The sequence below is a fragment of the Rhamphochromis longiceps genome, linkage group LG18, assembly GCF_057381845.1.
Source record: "Rhamphochromis longiceps isolate RC_006_pf linkage group LG18, R_longiceps_female_GT1.1, whole genome shotgun sequence".
NCBI classification, from domain to species: domain Eukaryota; kingdom Metazoa; phylum Chordata; class Actinopteri; order Cichliformes; family Cichlidae; genus Rhamphochromis; species Rhamphochromis longiceps.
The window spans coordinates 25,994,218-26,016,760 of record NC_140574.1 but is presented as its reverse complement, the minus strand read 5'-3'; the positions used below and the strand labels follow the sequence as shown (position 1 = coordinate 26,016,760).

The window sequence follows — 22,543 nt, the reverse complement described above, 5'->3', positions numbered from 1 at the left end:
AATAATTTAAACAGATATTATTAACACATTTATATTTAAACAAAGATTTTTAGTAGATATTTGTCCAACTGATATTTAGGCTTAAAATGTCAGAGGTCTGTGACGGCACAAAAACACTCATTTGGTGTCCTGGTCCAAGAAACAGGAGCAGAAGATTTAAAGAACTGACCATCAGACACAGAGAAAGTTCTTATATCCAACCCAACATTTGAGCCAAGCCCAAAGATTCTTGTGCTTCACAATATCAAAAGCAGAAAGCAGCTAATGTCCAAAATAATGAGGGCTGTGATATCTCCTGAATCTAATGTGAGTCACAAATAATCGATCACCTTCAACAAAGCTTTTTCAGAACTATGAAAAGCTCTGAAGTCTGACTGAAATAGTTGCTGTATCTCATTTGAGAAGAAGTCATAACAAAATCACTTTTCCCAACATTTTTGACATTAATTGTGTGGATGCCTTAATAGGCATCCACACTATTGAGATCCTGTTTCTCTTTCTTCTTTATTATTATTCCGGGTGTTTCCGTACACTTTTTGCCGTGGATCTACTTCCACAATTTTTGTGCTATTTTCACCGTTCAAACTCTAAACTGTTCTGCTCTTTCTGCTAATGCCGGCTATGACTTTTGGTGTTTATTACTATTATACTTTTTAAAATATTACACTTTTTTCCTTTAATTTGTCCCATTGAAATGAATGGGAAACTTCCACAATTCTGCTAAAACTTTCTTGTCTTTGAAACTTAACTACTGCCTCATACTTTCACCTAGAAACTTCATTCAAACTTTAAAATGTTCTCAAATGATTTGGCTATTCCTGTATGATTCAGCTTTTTCAGATCTTCTACCGTTTTAATCTTATCCCTCTTTGAGTTTTCAGTTGCAAAATTGTGATTTTTCAGAAAATACATGCGTTGCTATGGTTGCTATGCAATTAACTCAGAGGGGACAGTGAAACTGTTTGAATTTTCTCTTCATGTCCAAACAACTTCTTGCTACTCGCTCAATTTCCACTCAAGCCCCACAAATTATACACCAAAACGTAGGTATTTTTGCTGGCTTTCAGAAAATGTCACTATCATTGTTGTGGGACTCATAGATATTTTGCAAATCTCCTCAGAGTAACACAAAGTCAGAAAACTCTCCATATAAACTCAATGGAGAGTTTGTTCAAAATCACCGCTGGATTTCTCTAATGAGAGGCATTTTCAAATTGTCATATCTCCTTAACGAAGCGAAGTTAAGACATGAGGCTTGTCCCCGTATATGTTCAGACACTCCTGACGCTCACAATTCAAGAATTTCTTTCTCACCTATTACCGTTCTGAAATGAGTTGGACTTGTTTGAGGGTAGGAAATTTGTCCCTCGCTCAGATTTCATCAGATTTCAATCTCTGGAAATGAACCACTTTTTTCTCTCGTCATATCTTTTTGATGGATTTCCACAGAGCCCTGAAAATTTCCATGACTGTTCACCAAAGCCTGCTGTTTCTTACGGTGAAAGAATGATTTTGATGCTCCATATAGATTTAGAGTTACCAAAGGTTGTTTGAGCGCAAGTCAAGGCAGTTTTTGCTTCGCCTCTACTCAGTTACAGTGTATTACAAGTCATATATCTTTAAGAATTTATGTTTTATCTCTGAATTATGAAGACCTGAAGATTCCCCCATCTCTTCTGAATAAAACGATGCCTGAATGACCGTTCTAGCCTCTACGGTTAGGAAATTATGGCCATTTGTTCGAGGGGAATCCTGAATGTCAGAAATACACTGAAGAAAACTCACACCTCTCTCTGTGTCTGTGTGTGTAAGGGCTGACTACAGCAGGTGCAGCTAATTTAACTGACCTACATATACCAAGCCCAGACTCTCCACAGCTCCTGTTCCCTTTACTGTCTGTGTATGTGTGTCTGTGTATCAATATTTCTCCTATGTTTAGGTATTACTCCTCAATCATAGTATTTCTGCTAAAGCAAAGTACTTCTACTACATCTAAGTACTTTTGCCAAATCATAGTATTTCTGCTAAATCATAGTATTTCTGCCAATTCATAGTATTTTTGCAAAATCATGGTATTTGTGCAAAATCATGGTTTTGGGGCCAAATATTTCTGTTATTTTATAATATATGTGCTGAATATATTATATGTGCCAAATCATAGTATTTATCCCAAATTATAGTATTTATGCCAAATTACAGTATTTCTGCTAAAACGCAGAAATAGTACCTTTTAGCAGGAATTTCTACCAAAAGATAGTACTTCTGCTAAATCAGAGTATTTCTGCTAAACCAGAGTATTCCTGCCAAATCATAGTATTTGTACTGAAACATGGTACTTCTGCCCAATCATAGTATTTATACCCAATCATAGTATTTCTGCTAAATCATAGCATTTGTGCCAAATCATGGTATTTGTGCAAAAACATAGTATGTCTGCAAAACCATAGTATATCTCTTATGTTATAGTATTACTACTAAGGCATAGTATTTCTGCCAAATCATAGTATGTGTGCCAAATCGCAGTATTTATACCAAATCACAGTATTTGTGGTAAAACATAGTATTTCTGCCATATTGTGGTATTTGTGCAAGAACATTGAACTGTTATGTTATAGTATTACTACTAAGTCATAGTATTTCTGCATTGTTATAGTATTTGTACTAAAACGTAGTATCTCTGCCAAGTCATAGAATTACTGCAATTTCATAGTTTTTTTTAGGAAATCTGTTATGTTATAGTATTACTACTAAGTCATAGTATTTCTGCCAAATCACAGTATTTGTGCCAAAGCATCGTATTTGTATGGAGTCATAGTATTTCTTCTAAATCATAGTATTTCAATCAAATCTCAGTAGTTGTTGTTAAAACGCAGTATTATTGCCAAATCATAGTATTTGTACCCAATCATAGTATTTCTGCTAAATCATAGCATTTGTGCCAAATCATGGTATTTGTGCAAAATCATAGTATGTCTGCAAAACCATAGTATATCTTTTATGTCATAGTATTACTACTAAGGCATAGTATTTCTGCCAAATCATAGTATTTGTACTAAATCATAGTACTTGTGCCAAATCATAGTATTTGTTGAACATCATAGTATTGGAACCAAAACATAGTATTTGTCCCAAAGCATCGTATTTGTATGGAGTAATAGTATTTCTTCTAAATCATAGTATTTCAATCAAATCTCAGTAGTTGTGTTAAAATGCAGTATTATTGCCAAATCATAGTATTTGTACCCAATCATAGTATTTTTGCCAAATCGTGGTATTTGTGCCCAGTTAATAATTCTGTTATGTTATAGTATTACTACTAAGTCGTAGAATATCTGTTATGTTATAGTGTATCTGCGGAATATAGTATGTGTGCCAAATCGTAGTATTTACACCAAATCACAGTATTTTTGCTAAAACATAGTATTTCTGCCATATTGTGGTATTTGTGCAAGAACATTGAACTGTTATGTTATAGTATTACTACTAAGTCATAGTATTTCTGCGTTGTTATAGTATTTGTGCTAAAACGTAGTATCTCTGCCAAGTCATAGAATTAATGCAATTTCATAGTTTTTTTTTAGGAAATCTGTTATGTTATAGTATTACTACTAAGTCATAGTATTTCTGCCAAATCATAGTATTTGTACTAAATCATAGTACTTGTGCCAAATCATAGTATTTGTTGCACATCATAGTATTAGAACCAAAACATAGTATTTGTCCCAAAGTATCGTATTTGTATGGAGTAATAGTATTTCTTCTAAATCATAGTATTTCAATTAAATCTCAGTAGTTGTGTTAAAATGCAGTATTATTGCCAAATCATAGTATTTGTACCCAATCATAGTATTTTTGCCAAATCGTGGTATTTGTGCCCAAATAATAATTCTGTTATGTTATAGTATTACTACTAAGTTGTAGCATATCTGTTATGTTATAGTGTATCTGCGGAATATAGTATGTGTGCCAAATCATAGTATTTATACCAAATCACAGTATTTGTGCTAAAACATAGTATTTCTGCCATATTGTGGTATTTGTGCAAGAACATTGAACTGTTATGTTATAGTATTACTACTAAGTCATAGTATTTCTGCGTTGTTATAGTATTTGTGCTAAAACGTAGTATCTCTGCCAAGTCATAGAATTACTGCAATTTAATAGTTTTTTTTAGGAAATCTGTTATGTTATAGTATTACTACTCAGTCATAGTATTTCTGCCAAATCATAGTATTCGTGTGAATTTGTATACTGTAATATCACTGTATTATGTAGTGGCTAAGTAGGGGCGGTTTACTAAGTGCATCAGTGTAAATAGGTCATCTCTTGTGTTGGAGTGCCCTCTTGTGGCACCTTTTGGGTAGTGCCTTAGTAAACGGGAACCCTGTAAAAAGTGGCATCAGACTGATTTGTAGTGGAGGAATTTGTTACCAGTTTTCTTAATCTTTAATCTGTATGCATGTTGTAATGCATACCCTGTTCTTAATCATAGAAACCACACCATATCACCTCTCCACATCCTCCTACTGTATGCCATACCTCCCTGTACCATCCATCTGACCGCAATAAACTCCACCTGTGGTAATCTAATCCCTGGATGTCAGCCTCTCCTTCTGACCGAGGATAGTTATAGTATTTGAGCCAAATCATAGTATTTGTGCTAAAACATAGTATTTCTTCCAAATCATAGTATTTGTGCCAAAGTATAGTATTTCTTCCAAATCATAGTATAACTGCACAATAAAGGTTCTTGAGCCACATCAGTGTTTGTGCCAAATCTTAGTATTTCTTCTAAATCCTAGTAATTCTGCTCAATGATAGAATTTCTGCTATGCTTTAGTACTTTTTTCCTAGATTGTAGTACTTCTGCTAAGTCAAAGTATTTCATGTAAATCATAGTATTTCTACCAAGTCCCAATGTTTCTGCTAAATCATAAATAATGTTTTAGTACAAATTGTATGATTTGGTGGAACTTTCTGTGTTCCAGCACAAATGCTATGATTTGGCAGGAAAAAAATATTATTTAGTATAAATACTAAGTTTTAGCAGAAATGCTATGTTTAAACTTTAAAAAATTCTGCTATTTCTGCTGATGTGTGTTATGACTTTTGACCATTGAAATGAATGGAACACATTATCAATGTGGTCACTGATTTTGCATGATGGGCTGAGCTGTGCTTTACCTCAGTGAGATAAGCATCCGTTCTCAGACTGGGAGGCCTGGGTTCAAATCCAGCTTATGGCAACATTTCTTTCACTTAACAGTTAAACTTTTTTTAAACTCTTTTCAACACAAATTTCATTTTATTCACCCCTTTTCAGCAAAATTTTCAGTTTTTTTAACCCCTTTTCAGCACAAATCCAAACTTTATCAGCTCTTTTTCAGCAAAAACCTCTTTTCAGCAGAATTCTGCTCATTCAACTCTTTTCAGCAAAATTTTCAGTTTTTTCTGCTGTTTTCAGAAAAAAACTCTTTTCAGCAGAATTCTGCTCATTCACCTCTTTTCAGCAGAAATTCTGCTGATGGAACTCTTTTCAGCAGAATTTTCACCTCTTTTTTTTGCCCAAATTCTGCTAGCACAATTGTCAATCTCTCCACCTTTTCTTTGTGAGAAAGTGTTTGGCTCAGTGAGCTAAATAGCTGCCCTTTGATCAGGAGGGCCAGGTTCGAATCCTGCTCAGGGCATCTTTTTTTTTTTTTTTTTTTGTTTCAACTTTTTCAGCTTTTTTCAGCAGATATCTTCAGCCGTCAAGGCATCCACACTGCATTTTCGCAGGAAATGCAAATTTTTCTAGTTTACAATTTGTAATTTATGTTAACAGGACAATGATTTCTTAGACTCAGCATAAAGGTTGAATTTTTATGTGTAAACCCTGAAATACAGTATTCTTAAAACATGCAGTGCTTTAAAAAATTATTTTCATATTGTAATATTCAACAAAGATATCCTGAGTAAATACAAAATCCACTTTAAAAATGACGATTTCATTTATTAAGAGATATAAAGCTATTCAAACCCACCTGCCCCTGTGTGGAAAAAGTAAAAGCAATTAGATCAGATTAGATGATTGGAGTGGAGCAATGATGTCAGCACTGACTAGGACACCGTGAAAAAGTGGAAGTGACGTGATGAACAGACTAGCAGCCAAACAGCCAAGAAAGCAGACAGATGAACACTTACAGATCGTCCTTACTGAACATACACATGATAACGTAGGTGTAAGTGTAAAAATGTATACAAGTGTAAGTATACTGAATTAAACTGAACTGAATTAATACGCCACAACTGCAGACAGACTGACGACCTGTCCAGGGTGTATCCTTCTCTCACCCTTGGATCGGGCCCAGCACCTCCTTTCTCCACTTAATGTACTCATAGCATGTCATCTTCATTCTTTATTATATCTTATCATGGCAGCCTCTGAGTCCTGCATTTGGACCCTAATGAATAAGCTCACAGTGACTAAGATGCAGAAATGTTTCACAGCTCACTTTTGCATGTACTAAATGCGTGGTACAGCCACTAATTTGATGTGACATTAAAGTTTCAATCCCATGGCTGTTAAGCTGTGGCCTGTTAAAGGCATCACGGTGACCGAGTCCCTACTTGAACTTTTTCTAAAATAAACTCGGCCACAGGTTTATAAAATCCAGCACTCAGGCATGCAGACGTCAACAAACATTTGTGAAAGAATGAGTCGCTCTCAGGAGCTCAGTGATAGGATAGGATGCACCACCCGTGCAACACGTCCAGTTGTGAAATTTCTTTGCTGCTAAATATTTTACACTTAGCTGTTATTGGTATTATAACAAAGTGGAAGTGATTGGGAACGACAGCAACTCGGCCACAGAGTGGTAGGCCATCTAAAATGACTTTGAAATTTGGACTGTAAATAGTTTCATTGATTTGATGTTTCAAAGTAAATATTTCGAGTCGCTTCAGAGAAAATGTCCCAAACACAACATCCGCTGTGTGATTAATAAAATCAATGCAAAATATGTGTTGCTCTATTCATTCAATACGCACTGAAATAATAAATGTCATGAATAATGTAATTTGAAATCACTATGTTTAAACCAAACTAATCGGCAAAGTAAAACCAACAATTTTCTCTTCATTTTCTGGGTGATGAGAAGTTTTGTAGACATCGGGAAGATGTTGGTGTGTGCATGAAATCAACAGATGTAACGATATGTAACAAAAGCACTGAGAAAAGAAGCTGTGGAAAACCCCAGTCTCGATAAATTAGCTGTAAAAGAAAGAAGTTCATGAGTTTTAGATCAGAGCTCTAACATTTATATATATTTTATTATATATATATATATTTATTTATATATATATAAATAAATATATATAAATATATATTTATATATATATATATTTATATTTATTATATATATATTTATATTTATATGTACTGGTTTTTCTCCCGTTCTTTCTCAAAAGTTGTTTTGGATGTGTACGAACTTTTTTCCATCCCACAAAATGGGAAGGGCCAAGGTGATTGCACAAACTTTCGGGTGACAGTTGTGATAAGTAGCTGGTTCTCATGTGGATTACCTTTAACTGCTGGTGCTGCTTTGTTGTTGGACGATTTAAAAATGTGCATCAAATATTTTGCATTTGCTCTTCTTTGGTTTCCTGGAGTGCTGCACGGTGAGAACAACAAGTAACTTCACAGACAAACATTTACACTGGTTGATAATGTTTTGCACTTACTTCAGTGTTGTGTTTCAGCACAGAGCACCACACAGGCCTGTGATGCTCCCACACTGGACGGTGGCTTCTTTGCCCCAAAGCAAGAGACTTACTCTCAGGGCACCAAGCTGAGCTACACCTGCAATGAAGGACGTACGCTAGCAATGAAGGGTTGGTGGGCAACCAGCACATGTCACAATGGAAAATGGTCTCATCAGCCACAGTGTATAGGTAAGTCCTGCCAATAGCTCTTCTTTCTTTGCTCACCCACTTAAAGAAATCTGGTCGCCTTCTTTCCAAGATCCTAAAACTGCTAATCTTAAAAGTAGAGAGGGTGTCTGTCTCCTCAATCTAAACTGGGAGCAGGTTCCACAAAAGAAGGGCCTGATAGATGAAAGTGCTGCCTCCCATTCTACTTTTAGAAACTTTAACTCTTTATTTAAGACCTTTTATGTCAGAGGAGGAGTGTCAAATTTAATTCTGCATTTTAAAGGAGCCAATAAAGGGAAGATGATACAGGAGACGTATGATGATAGTACTCTTGCTATAGCAATTTGGATTAACTGCAAAGTATCTGTAAGTATCCGGTTGGACACCACAGTCTGCACACTATGATGAAAACTATTGGTCAACCAAATTAATACTGGTCAACACAGAACAAATTTGAGACCAATGCTGTTAATAAAGGCATTTTATGTAATTTGTTTACAGTAGCAGGTCCTCACTTTTCTTTGATCCATAACTCAACTCACAGGAGTTTTTATGATTAGTGTTTAAGGACTGTAGGTTTTGTGGGTTTGATCCTGTGAATAAGCTACAAACAAACGGCCCTGCTCTGGGATTAATAACGTTTTTGAGTCTAAATCTAATTTTACAGAAAGCATGAATGCGTGCAGCGTGCCTCCTAAAATCCCCCATGCAGTCATCGTTCATCAGGACTACCAGGAAGTGTTTGCTGCAGGTTCAGAAGTGCAGTATGAGTGTGAGGATGGATACACTGTAGAGGGAGCACACAACACAAAATCTGTTTGTACACAAGGAAGCTGGACACAAGGCCCGACCTGCAGTAAGTGGACATGAATTCAACTTCTTGACACACTATAACATAATATAATAATAATATAGTATCCATGTAGTATAGATCAATGATGTGTCTTGATCTTTACAGAAGTGCATTTAAGCACCATTACTGACAAATTTGTAACAATAACTCCTCTCAACCTGCAGGCAGAGGAAGCATTAAACCATTAAACCATTTTCTTGATCATTAATATGCAAATTGTCATGACCATTGATCAACAACTACTGATCAAAAACCATTGATCAATGGCTATGAGTAGCATTCACAGAGAGTTGGGGAATGGCTGCAATCACAGCACTGAAAGATGCTGAAAGATGTACCCTTAGGCTCCCCCCTCAAATCAGAGATGGTCTTTCCCTTTTCACGTAAATGGCCTCCTTCACACCCCACTCAAACCAGCGTTCCTCCTGGAACGCCAGGAAGTGAACCCCCTCATGTCCACTAGCATGTAGGTGTTAATAGACTGCAGAGTCCTGGCCTGACACTTTCACTCTTTGATGTACCAACAAAAGAACTGTGATAATGCAGGTGGAAAAGTAAAGATGCAACGAATAGAAGTAGTAGTGGAGATACCTTGGGTCAACCAAAATAACAGATGGTGCAAAAGAGAAGTGAAGAAGATTGCATGCAGGGTGGAGTGGGTGGAGGTGACTGTCTTGTAGTGAACTCTGACACAATGATAGCAGCAAGAGAGAAAAGGAAGGTTTACCAGACAGTAGTGATACCAGCTCTGATGTATGGCACTGATAAAAAGACAGGAGCTGGAGGCATCAGAGTTGATTTTCATTAGGAGTGCCCAGGAACCAGATTTGACGAAATGAGTGCATCAGAGATGAAGTCAGAGATCTAAGATGCTGAAAATGGAGCTGCCAAGCAGGGAGAAAAGAGGAAGACCTCAGCTCATGGACGTGGTGCAAGAGGAGATGCAGAGGGTTGTTGTGACAGAAGAGGATACTGGGGACAGGATGATTCACTGTGATCACATATCAGGGAGGTACAGCTGGCAGCAGGACTGATTTGTAAGTCAAAGAAGTTTATAAAGTGAAGCTGACTGATGTGTTGTCTGTATATGTGCGTTATCTGCTCTGTATCCTGCAGCATCTTCTAGCACCTCTGATTCAAATAACAGAGACAACAGTCTTATACCAATAAACAGTAAGTTGCTCACAACCTTTCCACTTAATCAGCATATACATCAAATTCAGTTTATATATTTAATTTAGTTATATGAATGACAACAAGCAGCTGGATTGGAGTTAGAAGCCAGCGTTAATGAATGAATGAATCGTTGATCACTGCAGAAATGATTGATGTTGATTGGTTCAGCACGTTGTACAGGAATTCAAAGATTTGGAAAACTAAACAGCTGAGTAAACAATGATCATTTTGTTACACTCACTTTCTTTTATTTTAGTTCAGTCGTGTGGAGCCCGCCCATACATTGAAAATGCTGTAATTGTGGAAGAAGGTCCAATGCATTTGAAATACCAGTGCAATCGTTATTACAAACTAGCTGGTCCAGAGGCTGTGAGTTGTTACAGTGACGCTCACTGGTCCAAACTGCCCACCTGTGAAGGTATCAAAAAAATAATTTTCACTCTAAAAGTTTATTAAAAATGTTCTTAAAATTCTTTTTATGTTTGGTTTTTACTTCTTGTTGTTTTTGCAGAAGCGTTCTGTGTGGTGGATCCTGCTAGATATGCTCGTTATGGTCTTGTAAAAACTTCACCTGAATACATGCGGGAAGGAGAGACGAAGCCTTTCCCTTGTACAACAAAAGACTATTATATCAATGTTCGGTGCACTAATAGAAGAATATTTCTGAGCACATGTAAGTATATAAAGGATCTCTTGTTTTTCTTTCAGTTTCTTTTTTCCTGTAACAGCTAACATACATGAAACTTCATTCTCCAGGATCTAATTAACACATCATTTCAAGAAGAATAGTAAGAGAAAACCAGTAAATAAACATTTCCCACACAGGAACATAATGAAATAGAAACCTAACATTGCTGATTTGTGAAAGGCTGCAGCTGATGTTTGCCTATAGAGTCGTCCCCAACTTCCAACAGCCAAACTCATGTCATGTCAGAGACATTATTAGACAAATATTGAGATAAATATAGAGATATAGGTATAAATACAAACATAAATATATATATAAATATAAAATATGTGTGCAAATATATGCTATGGTGTACAAAAGTAACAGAGTGCAGTTAGGTGTGTTTAATCCTGTTCTGCATGTGTGGATCTGACCCAAGTGGATGAATTAAAGAGTCTGATAGCAGCAGGAAGGAACGGCCTCCTGTAACGTTCCCCTCAGACAGTGAACTTGAAGAAATCTGTTCCTGAAACTGCTCTTCAGATTGTGCAGTGTGTTATGGAGGGAGTGGGAGTCATTGTCTATGATTGCAAGCAGTCTTGACAGCAAATGATAATATGGAATAAAAGTAAAACATGAAGAATAAAAGCAGTCTGGCTCTTTAAGAACAGAGAGGATTTTCCTCCACAGGTTTATCTTTGAATGCAGTAAATCCGTCCTCACTAATAAAGTTTATTGGGTCTGAGCTTCTAACTGACAAACCCACTTTGTTGCTTTTGTCTCATTATGTTTAGGTTGTCCAACAGCTGACATTTTTTATGTAAGTGTAATTCTTTGATTTACTTTTCAAATATATACATTTCAAAGAAGGATATTAAATTGTGAGTAACATTTACACAGCAGTTTGAAAAATATTGTTTTATTTGTAATTTAATCAGGAAGTGTGCAGAGTATTCAGAGAACCCAACTGACAACACGACCTTTCTGAAACACTTCAACCAGAATCTGCAGAGCAACAACAAAACATGTTTCTTTTCTTTGTACAGTTTTAGTGCTGATTGCTCTTTAAACACCAAACTGTCCATAAATGTTTTGAACTTTGAATGCACTCAATACATGATGTGCACACTGAATCCCTAAATTGTTGACGGCTGGCTGAGGTTTGAATTCAATGTTTCATCATCAGAGACGTCTTTGTTTTGCTTTGTCTGCTAAAAGAGTGGAGCTGGGGGGTTTGTACATACCTAGAACATCTACAAATGACTGTTTAAATATTGAAACTAGTCTTTTAGGCAGTTTTCGAGTAGAGGTTTGGATTGTGAGTTCTACACAATGAACACTTTCATAGATGCTGCAATGTCAAATTCTTCATGTGTGTACATGCACAGACCACATGTGCATGTACATGTACCACAATTTGTTATTCTAATTTTAAAAATGTAATACATATAAATTCAATACAGTTTTTAATAGACACCGTTCAGAACACAGCCTGTGCATGATTCTCATACTTGTATTCGTTTAGTCATAATGTGGAAAATTTTCAGGAAAAAAGCAGATGAGCAAATCTGTAGCTGCCACCTGTCCTCTAGGCTTCACCTCCGCAAAACCTGTGTCTCTGAACTGGATCTCAACAGTATTTGTGGTCTCATAAGCTCTCCTGTGAATTTTAGTTTGCATACTAGTTTGCATGCTTGGAATTATTATTATTACAGGCTTTTCCACAATAGATATAAAAGTAAAAGTTAGTAAACCTCTATTAAAGTCTGTTGTTTCTTAGATTCAGCAATGAAACTGAATTTAAAACAAAACATAGATGACATTCTGTCACCTCGGCAAACACCATGATCTCACTGCCTAAAGTCATTCAGTAACTCTTATTGGAGAGTGTTCATTAACATCTTTCACTAAATATCAAAGTTTTCTACCTGCCCTAGTTTAAATTATAAAAGAAATTATTATGCATGAGAATCTCTAGAATGTTGAATACTTTTCCATTAAACAGTCATCTTCTACTTTAGTTAGGGTTTTTAACAACCATTTATTAAACTTATATTTTGCTTTTGCTTTATTTTTTACTGCAATTTCTGTACAGTAGCTTTTATAGTGTTAAATCAGTATATGCTACAAAATAAAAGCCTTTCCTTTACAGTAGGTTTGTAGGCATTTTATTTTGAATTGCTCCAATCATGGCACTTCAAAGGAACAGCCCGTGATGTCAGAGTGAACATTCTACTGGAAAAATCCTTAAATAGGAGAGAAACTCAACCAACTTTAGTGGATCTCGGATGGCAGAAACACACAACAACCTGGTTGTTAAAACTAAGATAAGGCAGACGCAGAGAAACGCAGACACAAACGCTGAACCATCGACAATGGCAGAAGCACAAACGAAAATGGTCATTGCAACAATGAAAACAACAATCCTGCAAGGACCAAAAAATGAGCTTGAAAAACCCGGAAAACCAAATACTGAAAAATCTCCCGTGGCACAAGCTCAAACAGAAACGGTCAAGAAAACAAAGAAAGCAAAAAAGCGAAAACAGCAAAGAGTGGCTGAAGAGCCAAGAAGACCGTTTACTCAGGCAACATCAGTCCAACATCAGTCCAATCCCAGATTTAGACCCCATCAGGGCGCAGTCCAGTATAATCCATGGGATGAGATTGCTGCTCTCAAACAGCAACTGCAAGCCTCCCAAAACTATCAGAACGACATTTATTGGCAAATGGTTGGTGCTAACAAGAGGGCCTCTTATCACCAGTTTCAGCAGAGCAAACTTCATGCACAAATGTACGACAACAACAGAAATCATGAGGAAACAATTAAAGACCTCATAGAGCAGCTGGAAGAGGCTTCTAGAAATAAGCCCGATAACAAGAGTGAAACAGAGGCTCTCACAAATGACAATCAAGCAATTGAAACTGGATGAGGTGATGCTATCCCTGCAGGACCAAATCAGCCACCCTACCACAGAGCAGTGTGTGGAGTCTGCCACTCCAACCGCAGGCACTTCACACGCCGACTCTGTAGGCCTAAAGTCCTCTAAGGAGGCTGAATTGGAGGTCCAATGTAGGAATCAACGAGAGCAGATAGAGATGCTCCAGAAACAGCTGAAAGAGCAGGCCATTAAACATAGCCAGGAGAAGGAGTCACTCAAGACAGAAATCAGTGACCTGAAATCCCAGCTGCTTTCCAACAAGGCCCTTCATGATTTGAAGGTAGAGTCTCTTGACCAAGAGCTGAAAGAAGCCAAAGCTTCCTACCTTAAAGTCACAAAGAAGCAAAAAGAACAAAATTCTGCCGATGCAAATAAAATGCAAAGATCCGAGCCTCTGAAAGAAAATGGCACTGGAGAAATATAGAGAAAGAGGACTCGCTAGCATCGACTGCAATGTCTCTGCAGGAGACTCTGAAAGAAGAAGACACCCGACGACGAGAAAAGATAGAAAAAGAGGACTGCATTGTGCGTCCAGGAATCTTTGCAAAGGCTACGAGATAAACAGAAAATGCTTACTGCCAAGGTGGCTGAACTCGAAACCGAAGTTAAGAGCCTGCCAGAGATACCGCAAATTAAGAAGAAGAAGTGGAACTGGCTGCTTCGGCTTTTCACCTAATTTGGTCTCAACATCGTGTCCTAAAATTCATATTTATATTTGGGGCTTTTTTAACACCAACCACTTATAAGCCCACTGGCATCAATTTTAGGACAATATGTAAATGGATGGAACTGAAGAAAAAAACACATCTTCCTCCACCTCTGTTCCATCTTAATTTTCACCTCTCTTCTTTTCTCTCCCATCTCCGTCCCTTTAACTCCTGACACCTTCCCCATCTCCCCCCCCTATCTCCCTCTCTCTCTCTTTTTTCACCCTCACCCCCCAACCAGTCCCGACAGTTGACTGCTCCCTCTAGAGCCTGGTTCTGTCATAGGTTTCTTCCTTTTAAAGGGAGTTTTTCCTATCCACTATCGCCAAGTGCTTGCTCAGAGGGGATTGTTGGGGTTTTCTCTCCTCTATTTCCTCCTTTCTATCCCTTTTTTTTTACCTCTTTTTCCCCTTCTACCTTTCTTTTACCCTTTTCTTTACAACCCCCACAATTTCCTCCATCATCTCCCTAACCTGTGTTCACTTTTGAACAGACAGGTTAGGGAGGTGGGGTGGAACAATAAACACAATTGGCTACATTTTAGATGTGACTGATCGATGTATTCGTTCAAGAATAAGTTGTCTTAAGTATAAATACAAGAAATGGGTGATAGCTGCATGTGTTTGTATGTGTGCATAATATGAATACTTTACTTGTTAGATCCAAATCCCAGAAGCAATTAAATAAAACAAGAAGACAAACAAAACAAAAACAAAAATACAAAGAAAAATCAGAGAGCTGTTTTATTTCTTTATAACATTTGTATTAATAAGATATTCTTTTGTGTGTGTTTATAACTCTGAACTGGTAACCAAATTTTCATTTTTTTTGGGTGGGGGGGGGGTGCGCACGTGTGTTTTAATTTATTTTCATACTTATGTTGACCCTGTCTGTGTTTACTTTATGGTTAAATGGAAAAACACACACACAAAAAAGAAGAAGACGATTTTTGAAACGAATTAAAACGTACAGCTCTGCTACCACTTCCAACATAAATGAAGACAGAAAACTAAACAGCAGTGGCGTTTGCAGGGTTACTGAAGTTGGACTACCTGGTATATAATGTTGTGCTACGTGATTGCTAGCGACACAGCTATGTTAGCATAACATTAGCACAGTGAAGCTGGAGGATGAACACCAACTTTTTTTCCACTCGATAAAAGTTAACGTGAGGGATTCTGGTGGTCAGGGACAAATGCAATCGCATAGCAGGATGCTATCCGGTTGTTCAGTGATGACACGACGAATCCTACTTCCGGGCCTAAAGTAGTCTGCGTTTAATATGGCTTTTGTGTTGTTAACATGGTTAATGTTATGTATTTTCTTCTATTTAATCTCAAAAAGCTCCTAAAACAGTCAGTGATCACTGTTGACCTCCCTCGGCTTTTATTACCGCTAATCATTTGTTTAAGCTCAGTTTTTAAACCCTTAGGATGTAACTACAGCCCAGCCCATGCAGCAGTATATTAATGACTAACCTCGTATTGTGGATGGATTATCTCAGTTGTTCTCCTGGCTGAAGTTTGGTCCTTTTACAGCATCCTGCCATGCGATTACATTTGTTCCTGACCACCGAGAACACTCACGTTAACTTTTATCGAGTGGAAAAAAAGTTAGCTTGTTTATATTATGCTAACATAGCTGTGTCGCTAGCGGTCACGTAGCACATCATTATATACCAGCTAGCCCAACTTCAGTAACCCTACAAACGTCACTGCTTTTTAGTTTTCTGTCTTCATTTATGCTGGAAGTGATAACAGAGCTGTACGTTTTAATTTGTTTCCAAAACCCCGCAGTCAGGGCATGCTATATTGTATTTAGATAGAAGCTAGCGAGCTAACTCCCTGCTAACTTCTAACTCCGTTAAATGTCATAAATTCCGTTTTCATGGATGCCTGGATGTTAAACTCAATTGTTACACCTGGTAGAGCAGAACGCTGATCATTTTATTAAAGATGAAAGACTTTAGACAGTTTTTCAACTCTCAGTAATGCTATAGTGATCGTTTGATATATGGACCTGCAGCGGAGTTTAGGTCCAGACACGGCTAGTGACGTCAGACTGAACAACCGGATACAGGGGCCAAACTTCAGTCAGGAGAACAACTGAGATTATTCATCCACAATACAAGGTTAGTAATTAATATACTGCAACAATATGGGAACAGAACAGCTGCGAGAGATTTCAACATTAATGAATCAATGTTACGGAAGTGGAGGAAGCGCAGTTTTTGGCTTTCCCCATATTTCAAAAGTGCTTCATCTCTTTGCTATGACTGTCACCATAATTTGCAGACGATAATAGTTTTAGCCGCCGCCATGCTTTCGACCAAAACAGGCGCAGCTTGATGACATCATCAACATGCGCTATCGCAATAGGGCTTTGGAGTTGACGTCACACCACAGTGCATTGTGGGATCGCGGCGCCATGTCAGAAGGCCACAAATCAAAACAAACACACTGTGTTGGAAGCGGGACTGCCAGAACCTTGCTTAAAATCAACGCAAAAGACAAAGGGCTGTATCGCGACCGATTGCGCCCAGACGCCAAGAGATGGTACTTAGAAAAAATAGCATGCATCGGTAATGTGGACCCATATGAAATAAGGCAGTGGAGTGGAAACCCAGACAGCCTACCGCCGTTGTCCTATCCCGATATCTTCGCTTACCCGGTCTGTGGAGTCAGCGCATACACGGCGAATCATTTTCGGAATTATAAATTCCTGGAGACACACATCTAGTTCACAAACGGTTGGGTACAAGATTTGGCCGTTTTTAAGCCTCCATGTTGTGAGTACGTTGACCATATGACCAAGATACAGCCAGGTTGCCAGCTGTGCGTTGCCATGTAAATAGTTTGCATTTCATGTGTATGTACTTGCTAAGTACAGGTGAACAGATCTTGAATAAAAAAAATAAACATACTTTTCTGTTTCATATTTCATATGCTGGTTTGCCTGCAATAATGCCAAATAATAAGCTACTCCGTCAACATGACGTGATTCTATAGCATCACACATTACGGTGTTTTATCTAATTATCTATGACCTCAGCGCATTCAAAATACACTAAAAGCCTATTAAGAGAGATATGAATTTATTTAGAACTCATCGGAAAGAAAATGCTGCGAGCAAAACAACAAAATAATTTTTAAAAAGAAATGTTCATTTACCTGTTACTACCACACACCAAATCCGGTCATTGGTACTTGCTGGCTTGTGTAGCCACTAGGTAACAAAAGCTCAACACTGCCCCTAGCATCCTAGAGCACTTCTGTTGTCTTTTGTACGTGTTTTGAGTTTTTATGTGCTTCTGAGTTTGTACGTGTTTTGGAGTTTGTACGTGCTTCAGGGTTTGTACGTGCTTCAGAGTTCGTACGTGATTTTAAGTTTGTATGTGCTTTGTCTGTAGGGGCCACCGTAAATATACTTTTATTTATTCACTCCACATAAAATGTAATAAATAAATCATATAATACAAAAATCAACTATTCCCAGTTCAACTTTGAACTATTTAAATTTTCAGCTTTTTCCTTTTACAAATTTAAAGTGAAACAACACAAAACACTGCAAACCACAACACAATTAAATATAAATTATAATATGAAAACAAAAAGAACATGCATATTCTCTGTCATATGGACCTGCATAAATAAACTTTCTGAATCCTTTATCATCTGCAACTGAAAATAGTTGTGGATGATTACTATACCTTTCTAATGTGACGTTGTTGTCCCTGGCTCTTTCTCTGTCTCTCCCTCCTGCTCTGTTCCTGTGCTACTGAGTGTAACTACCGCCCCTCCCCCCTCTTCCCAGCGTAAAGCACAAGGCTCATGCTGAGTGAAGCGGGAAAAAAGTGCGAGAGAGAGGGTGAGAGAAAGAAAAAAAAACAAAAACCCATGGCTCGCGATAAGGACCCGGCTCTAAGAGCCATTTCGTTCGCGACCGACCCATCACTAGTCAAAATCTCTATCGTTGGCCAAATTTATATCGTTTCTATCGTATATCGTTTATATTGCCCACCCCTACACTCATTGTGTAATTAGGATTGGCTTATGTGACAGTACATCACTGCAAGCGCCAGGCACAAAATGCACAAGAGGCTTACATGTATCTAAATCCATATTTTATACCGAAATTTTGTTAACCATAATGAAAATATATACTCCTTAGCATAAATTAACCACTGGATGTAAAATAACATATACAAAAGAAAAAAATCTGAATCACATTTAGTGTTTTAATTCAGTGTCGCAATCATTCTATGACTGAGTAGTTTATAAATCCAGCAGTTAGCAGCACTAACTTCAGCTGCTTCAATTCATTGACATTTGCAAGCAATCCTTGATACACAGCATTTCAGTCAGGTTAAGGTCTGGACTTCCATTCTGTAGATTTGCTGCTGTGCTTGGGGTCATTATCCTGTTGCATGGTCTAACTTAGGAGAAGCTTTAGCTGTCAGACAGACGGCCTCAGGTTTGACGCTAGAAAACTTTGGCATACAGAGGAGTTCGTCAACTGCAAGGTGCCTCTCTCTTGTGGCTGCAGAACAAGCCCAAATCACCACCCTTAAACCAGCATGCTCTACATTTGGGTTGAAATATTTGGACTGTGTTTGATTTTTGCTGAAGGTACTGCTGTGCATTATGGCCAAACCTCCACTTTGGTCTCATCTGTTAAAAAGACGTTTCTCCAGACGTCTCCTTCAAGGGCCCAATCACTTGTGTGTGTGTCCGTCCCCAGCTACTCAAGCAGTTGGTTTAGTTCAGCTCTGGTTTCTAGCAGTCGTCACAACATGTCAAAAGTACTGTTCCAATGAGTGGTACAATCCCAAAACAGAGTTTTGCAACACCTTTTGATCATCTCTTACAGCATGTACCAGTTTTCTTGCTTTAGTTATGACTGAATCAGCAGTTGGGTGTTTCATAGCATCGTTCATTGTGAGTTGGAGTGTGCGGTAGGCACGGCTTTCTGTGGAACTTGCTGTTCATCCCATCTTCTTGCAGCTCAAGGTATTAAAAAAAAGAAAAACAGTTAACATTTAAAGATTATAACATTATGAATGTAGAAGCAACAGTCTAAAAATGTTATTCTATTTCCACTTGAGGTATTTATTTCATTAAATAAAAACTACTTGTTAAACTATGGTCATTAGTTCCAGTTTATTCCAGATTATGCTCCAGGTATCTTAAGTAAGCGGACCTGTAAGCGGCAGAGGAGAGCAGCTTGATGACATCATCACCCGGGGCAGAAGAGAGCAGGTTGCTGACATAAGCAGCTGATAAAGATCTGTGGCTATTCATAGTCCACCAAAGTAATTAAGTAATAAATTTTAAAAAAGGAAAAATTTGAAAATTCATGCCTTTTCAATATTTTCAATATTGAGTATATAGAAACTTTTTAGTGGGCCCAGAAAATATATGGGCTCAAAATGTGGTCATAAATATTTTGTACTTGTAAAAAAGATTTGTATGTGTAAAAAAGACTTGTGTGTGCGTAAAAAAGATTTGTATGTGTAAAAAGAATTTGTGTGTGCGTAAAAAAGATTTGTGTGTGCGTAAAAAAGATTTGTATGTGTAAAAAAGATTTGTGTGTGCGTAAAAAAGATTTGTATGTGTAAAAAAGATTTGTGTGTGCGTAAAAAAGATTTGTGTGTGGACTTAGAAAAAAAAACCCTGCAAGTTACAAGTACGGATTTTGACCCTATTTTTCTTCCTTTCATCTGATTCGTCAATGTCATGTCAATCACAAATGTAACAATCCAATCAGAGAACAGATGGGTTTGGCTGTCGGAGGGGCGCTTTTTTGAACTGCAGGTCCTTGAAGGGTGATACAGTTTGAAGCTGGAGGATCGCTATATAAATATCTGATAGCAGCTAGGTCCCCTAACTTTCAGTAGCTGTTGAAAGGAAAAAGTTGTGGTATATCAGTGGTTAGAAATACCATTATTACTTTAGGATTAGTTTAACACAAAGTCAGGGTTGACCCAGGACCATTGCTGTGAGTCACAGTGCGCAGCATAAAAGTCCTTTCACATCGGACGCAGGATGTGCTGCTAATGCTAACTGCTAACTAAAAGCAAAGGATCCAGAATTTGTTACGCTGGCTGCTGGGCTCTGTGGGTTTTTGCAGCAGATCTACCTGTACTAGATGCACCTGCTCCTTGTCTTTTCTATCTCTGACTTTATGTCCTCTACAAGAGTTTGTTTTTTTTGCTAGTTCTTCAAATGTTCAATAAAAACATGTATGCTAATTCATAACGAAGAAAGCTTTGTAATGAAGACTGTCATTTCCAAAACACTGCCCGCCCCCACCCCGCGGTCCGGAAAACGCTGGGTTGGCATGTAAAAGGGCATTTATTCCCTTCAAAGACCTGCAGTTCAAAAAAAGCGCCCCTCGACAGCCAAACCCATCTGTTCTCTGATTGGATTGTTACATTTGTGATTGACATGACATTGACCAATCAGATGAAAGGAAGAAAAATAGGGTCAAAATCCGTACTTGTAACTTGCAGGGGGTTTTTTTCTAAGTCCACACACAAATCTTTTTTACACATACAAATCTTTTTTACGCTCACACAAATCTGTTTTACACATACAAATCTTTTTTACGCACACACAAATCTTTTTTACGCACACACAAATCTTTTTTACGCACACACAAATCTTTTTTACACACACAAATCTTTTTTACACATACAAATCTTTTTTACGCACACACAAATCTTTTTTACACACACAAATCTTTTTTACGCACACACAAATCTTTTTTACACACACAAATCTTTTTTACACATACAAATCTTTTTTACGCACACACAAATCTTTTTTACACATACAAATCTTTTTTACACATACAAATCTTTTTTACGCACATACAAATCTTTTTTACGCACACACAAATTCTTTTTACACATACAAATCTTTTTTACGCACACAAATCTTTTTTACACATACAAATCTTTTTTACACATACAAATCTTTTTTACAAGTACAAAATATTTATGACCACATTTTGAGCCCATAGAAATAGGACAATTTCTTTGAATTCACAGAAACGTTCTTGTTTTATAATTACTGCACAATCTGGGCAACGAGCTAATTTAATCAGCCAATTTTCTTTGGTCATTTTACACATTTATTTATTCCAATTTATGCTCAAAGAGTATCACTGAAATATTTATTTCATTACAGCAGCATTTTTTTATTATGTGGAAAAACTTAGTTGTACTGTTCAAATAGTCGTTTGTTTTTCTTTCTTACGACGTCTCAGTGCTTTGATTTTTAACTAAACTTATTTTCACCGATGGACAGTTTCACTGGTCGAGCCCACTTTAGATCAGTGGGCTATAGTGCCACACAATGTAAGATGAGTTTGACATCCCTGAATTAGACTCAAACACACTTCACAAGATTAATGTTGGATTCTTTTAATATGTAATACTGAATTTAATAAACACCGGCAGCCTTGCAGAGCACGCTGACAACAAACTAATAGTAATTAATAAAAATGATGCACAGGTTTTAAGACGCTGTAACAAAGCCTATATTCATCAGCATAGCGATGTGTCAGGATCTAACAATTTATATAAACTGCTGTCCTGTGATTCCCCTGAGATGTCACATTTATCCAGAGAAAGCTCCGAGCTCTCAGCCAGCTGTCAATAGAGTGAGAATAGTAGGAAACTAAAACTCATATGTAATTCATCCATTACTATTTTGTTTTTTTAAACAGCTGTCCTTTTACTTAATTTTACTTCAATCTACCCAACACATGTCCCTCAAAAGAAAATATAGAGAGCATGCAAGGATCAATAAGAACTGAATCTTTCACCGCAAAACAAATATCATGATAACAATATTACTGAACACAGTCAACATCCTTTTTGCTTGTTTTGTTTCTGGCTTTAGGATTCAGTCTTTGCTGAACGTCTGTGCGTTGACGTGGCTGCTGTTTGATGTTTCACAATGTTGAACTCTGATTACGGCTGTCCGGGAAGTCAGTTTGAAATCTGGACTGTAAATAACCTCATAGATTTTTGTACAAAAACATTATCTGACAAATGCAGGAGGAAAGAAATAAATACAAGCAGTTCCAACTGAGCGGTGTTTTCTTAACGTTCACTATGTGTACAAAATGTGTGTCTGCGTACTTTGTGTGCATTTGTCAGGACCCCAATTTAAGCTTTATACATTTATAAAATGTGCACGCAGTGTCTATTTGTGAATTGATTTCAACAGCAGCCAGAATTACTCAGCCGTTTGTTTACTGTTTCCCAACTTTTAGGCTTTGA

General features: G+C 37.4%; 1 protein-coding gene across 1 annotated transcript; it reads left to right on the top strand.

Annotated features, from left to right (window-relative positions):
* Window positions 1–7,538: 7,538 nt before the first annotated feature.
* On the top strand, window positions 7,539–12,738 carry LOC146648455 (complement factor H-like). The gene is made up of 8 exons (XM_085390209.1): window positions 7,539–7,659; window positions 7,741–7,932; window positions 8,579–8,767; window positions 9,881–9,937; window positions 10,197–10,358; window positions 10,452–10,613; window positions 11,402–11,427; window positions 11,546–12,738. The coding sequence occupies exons 1-8, from the start codon at window positions 7,605–7,607 to the stop codon at window positions 11,576–11,578; spliced, it is 876 nt and encodes a 291-aa protein (XP_085246335.1). The 5' UTR covers window positions 7,539–7,604; the 3' UTR covers window positions 11,579–12,738.
* Window positions 12,739–22,543: the final 9,805 nt, after the last annotated feature.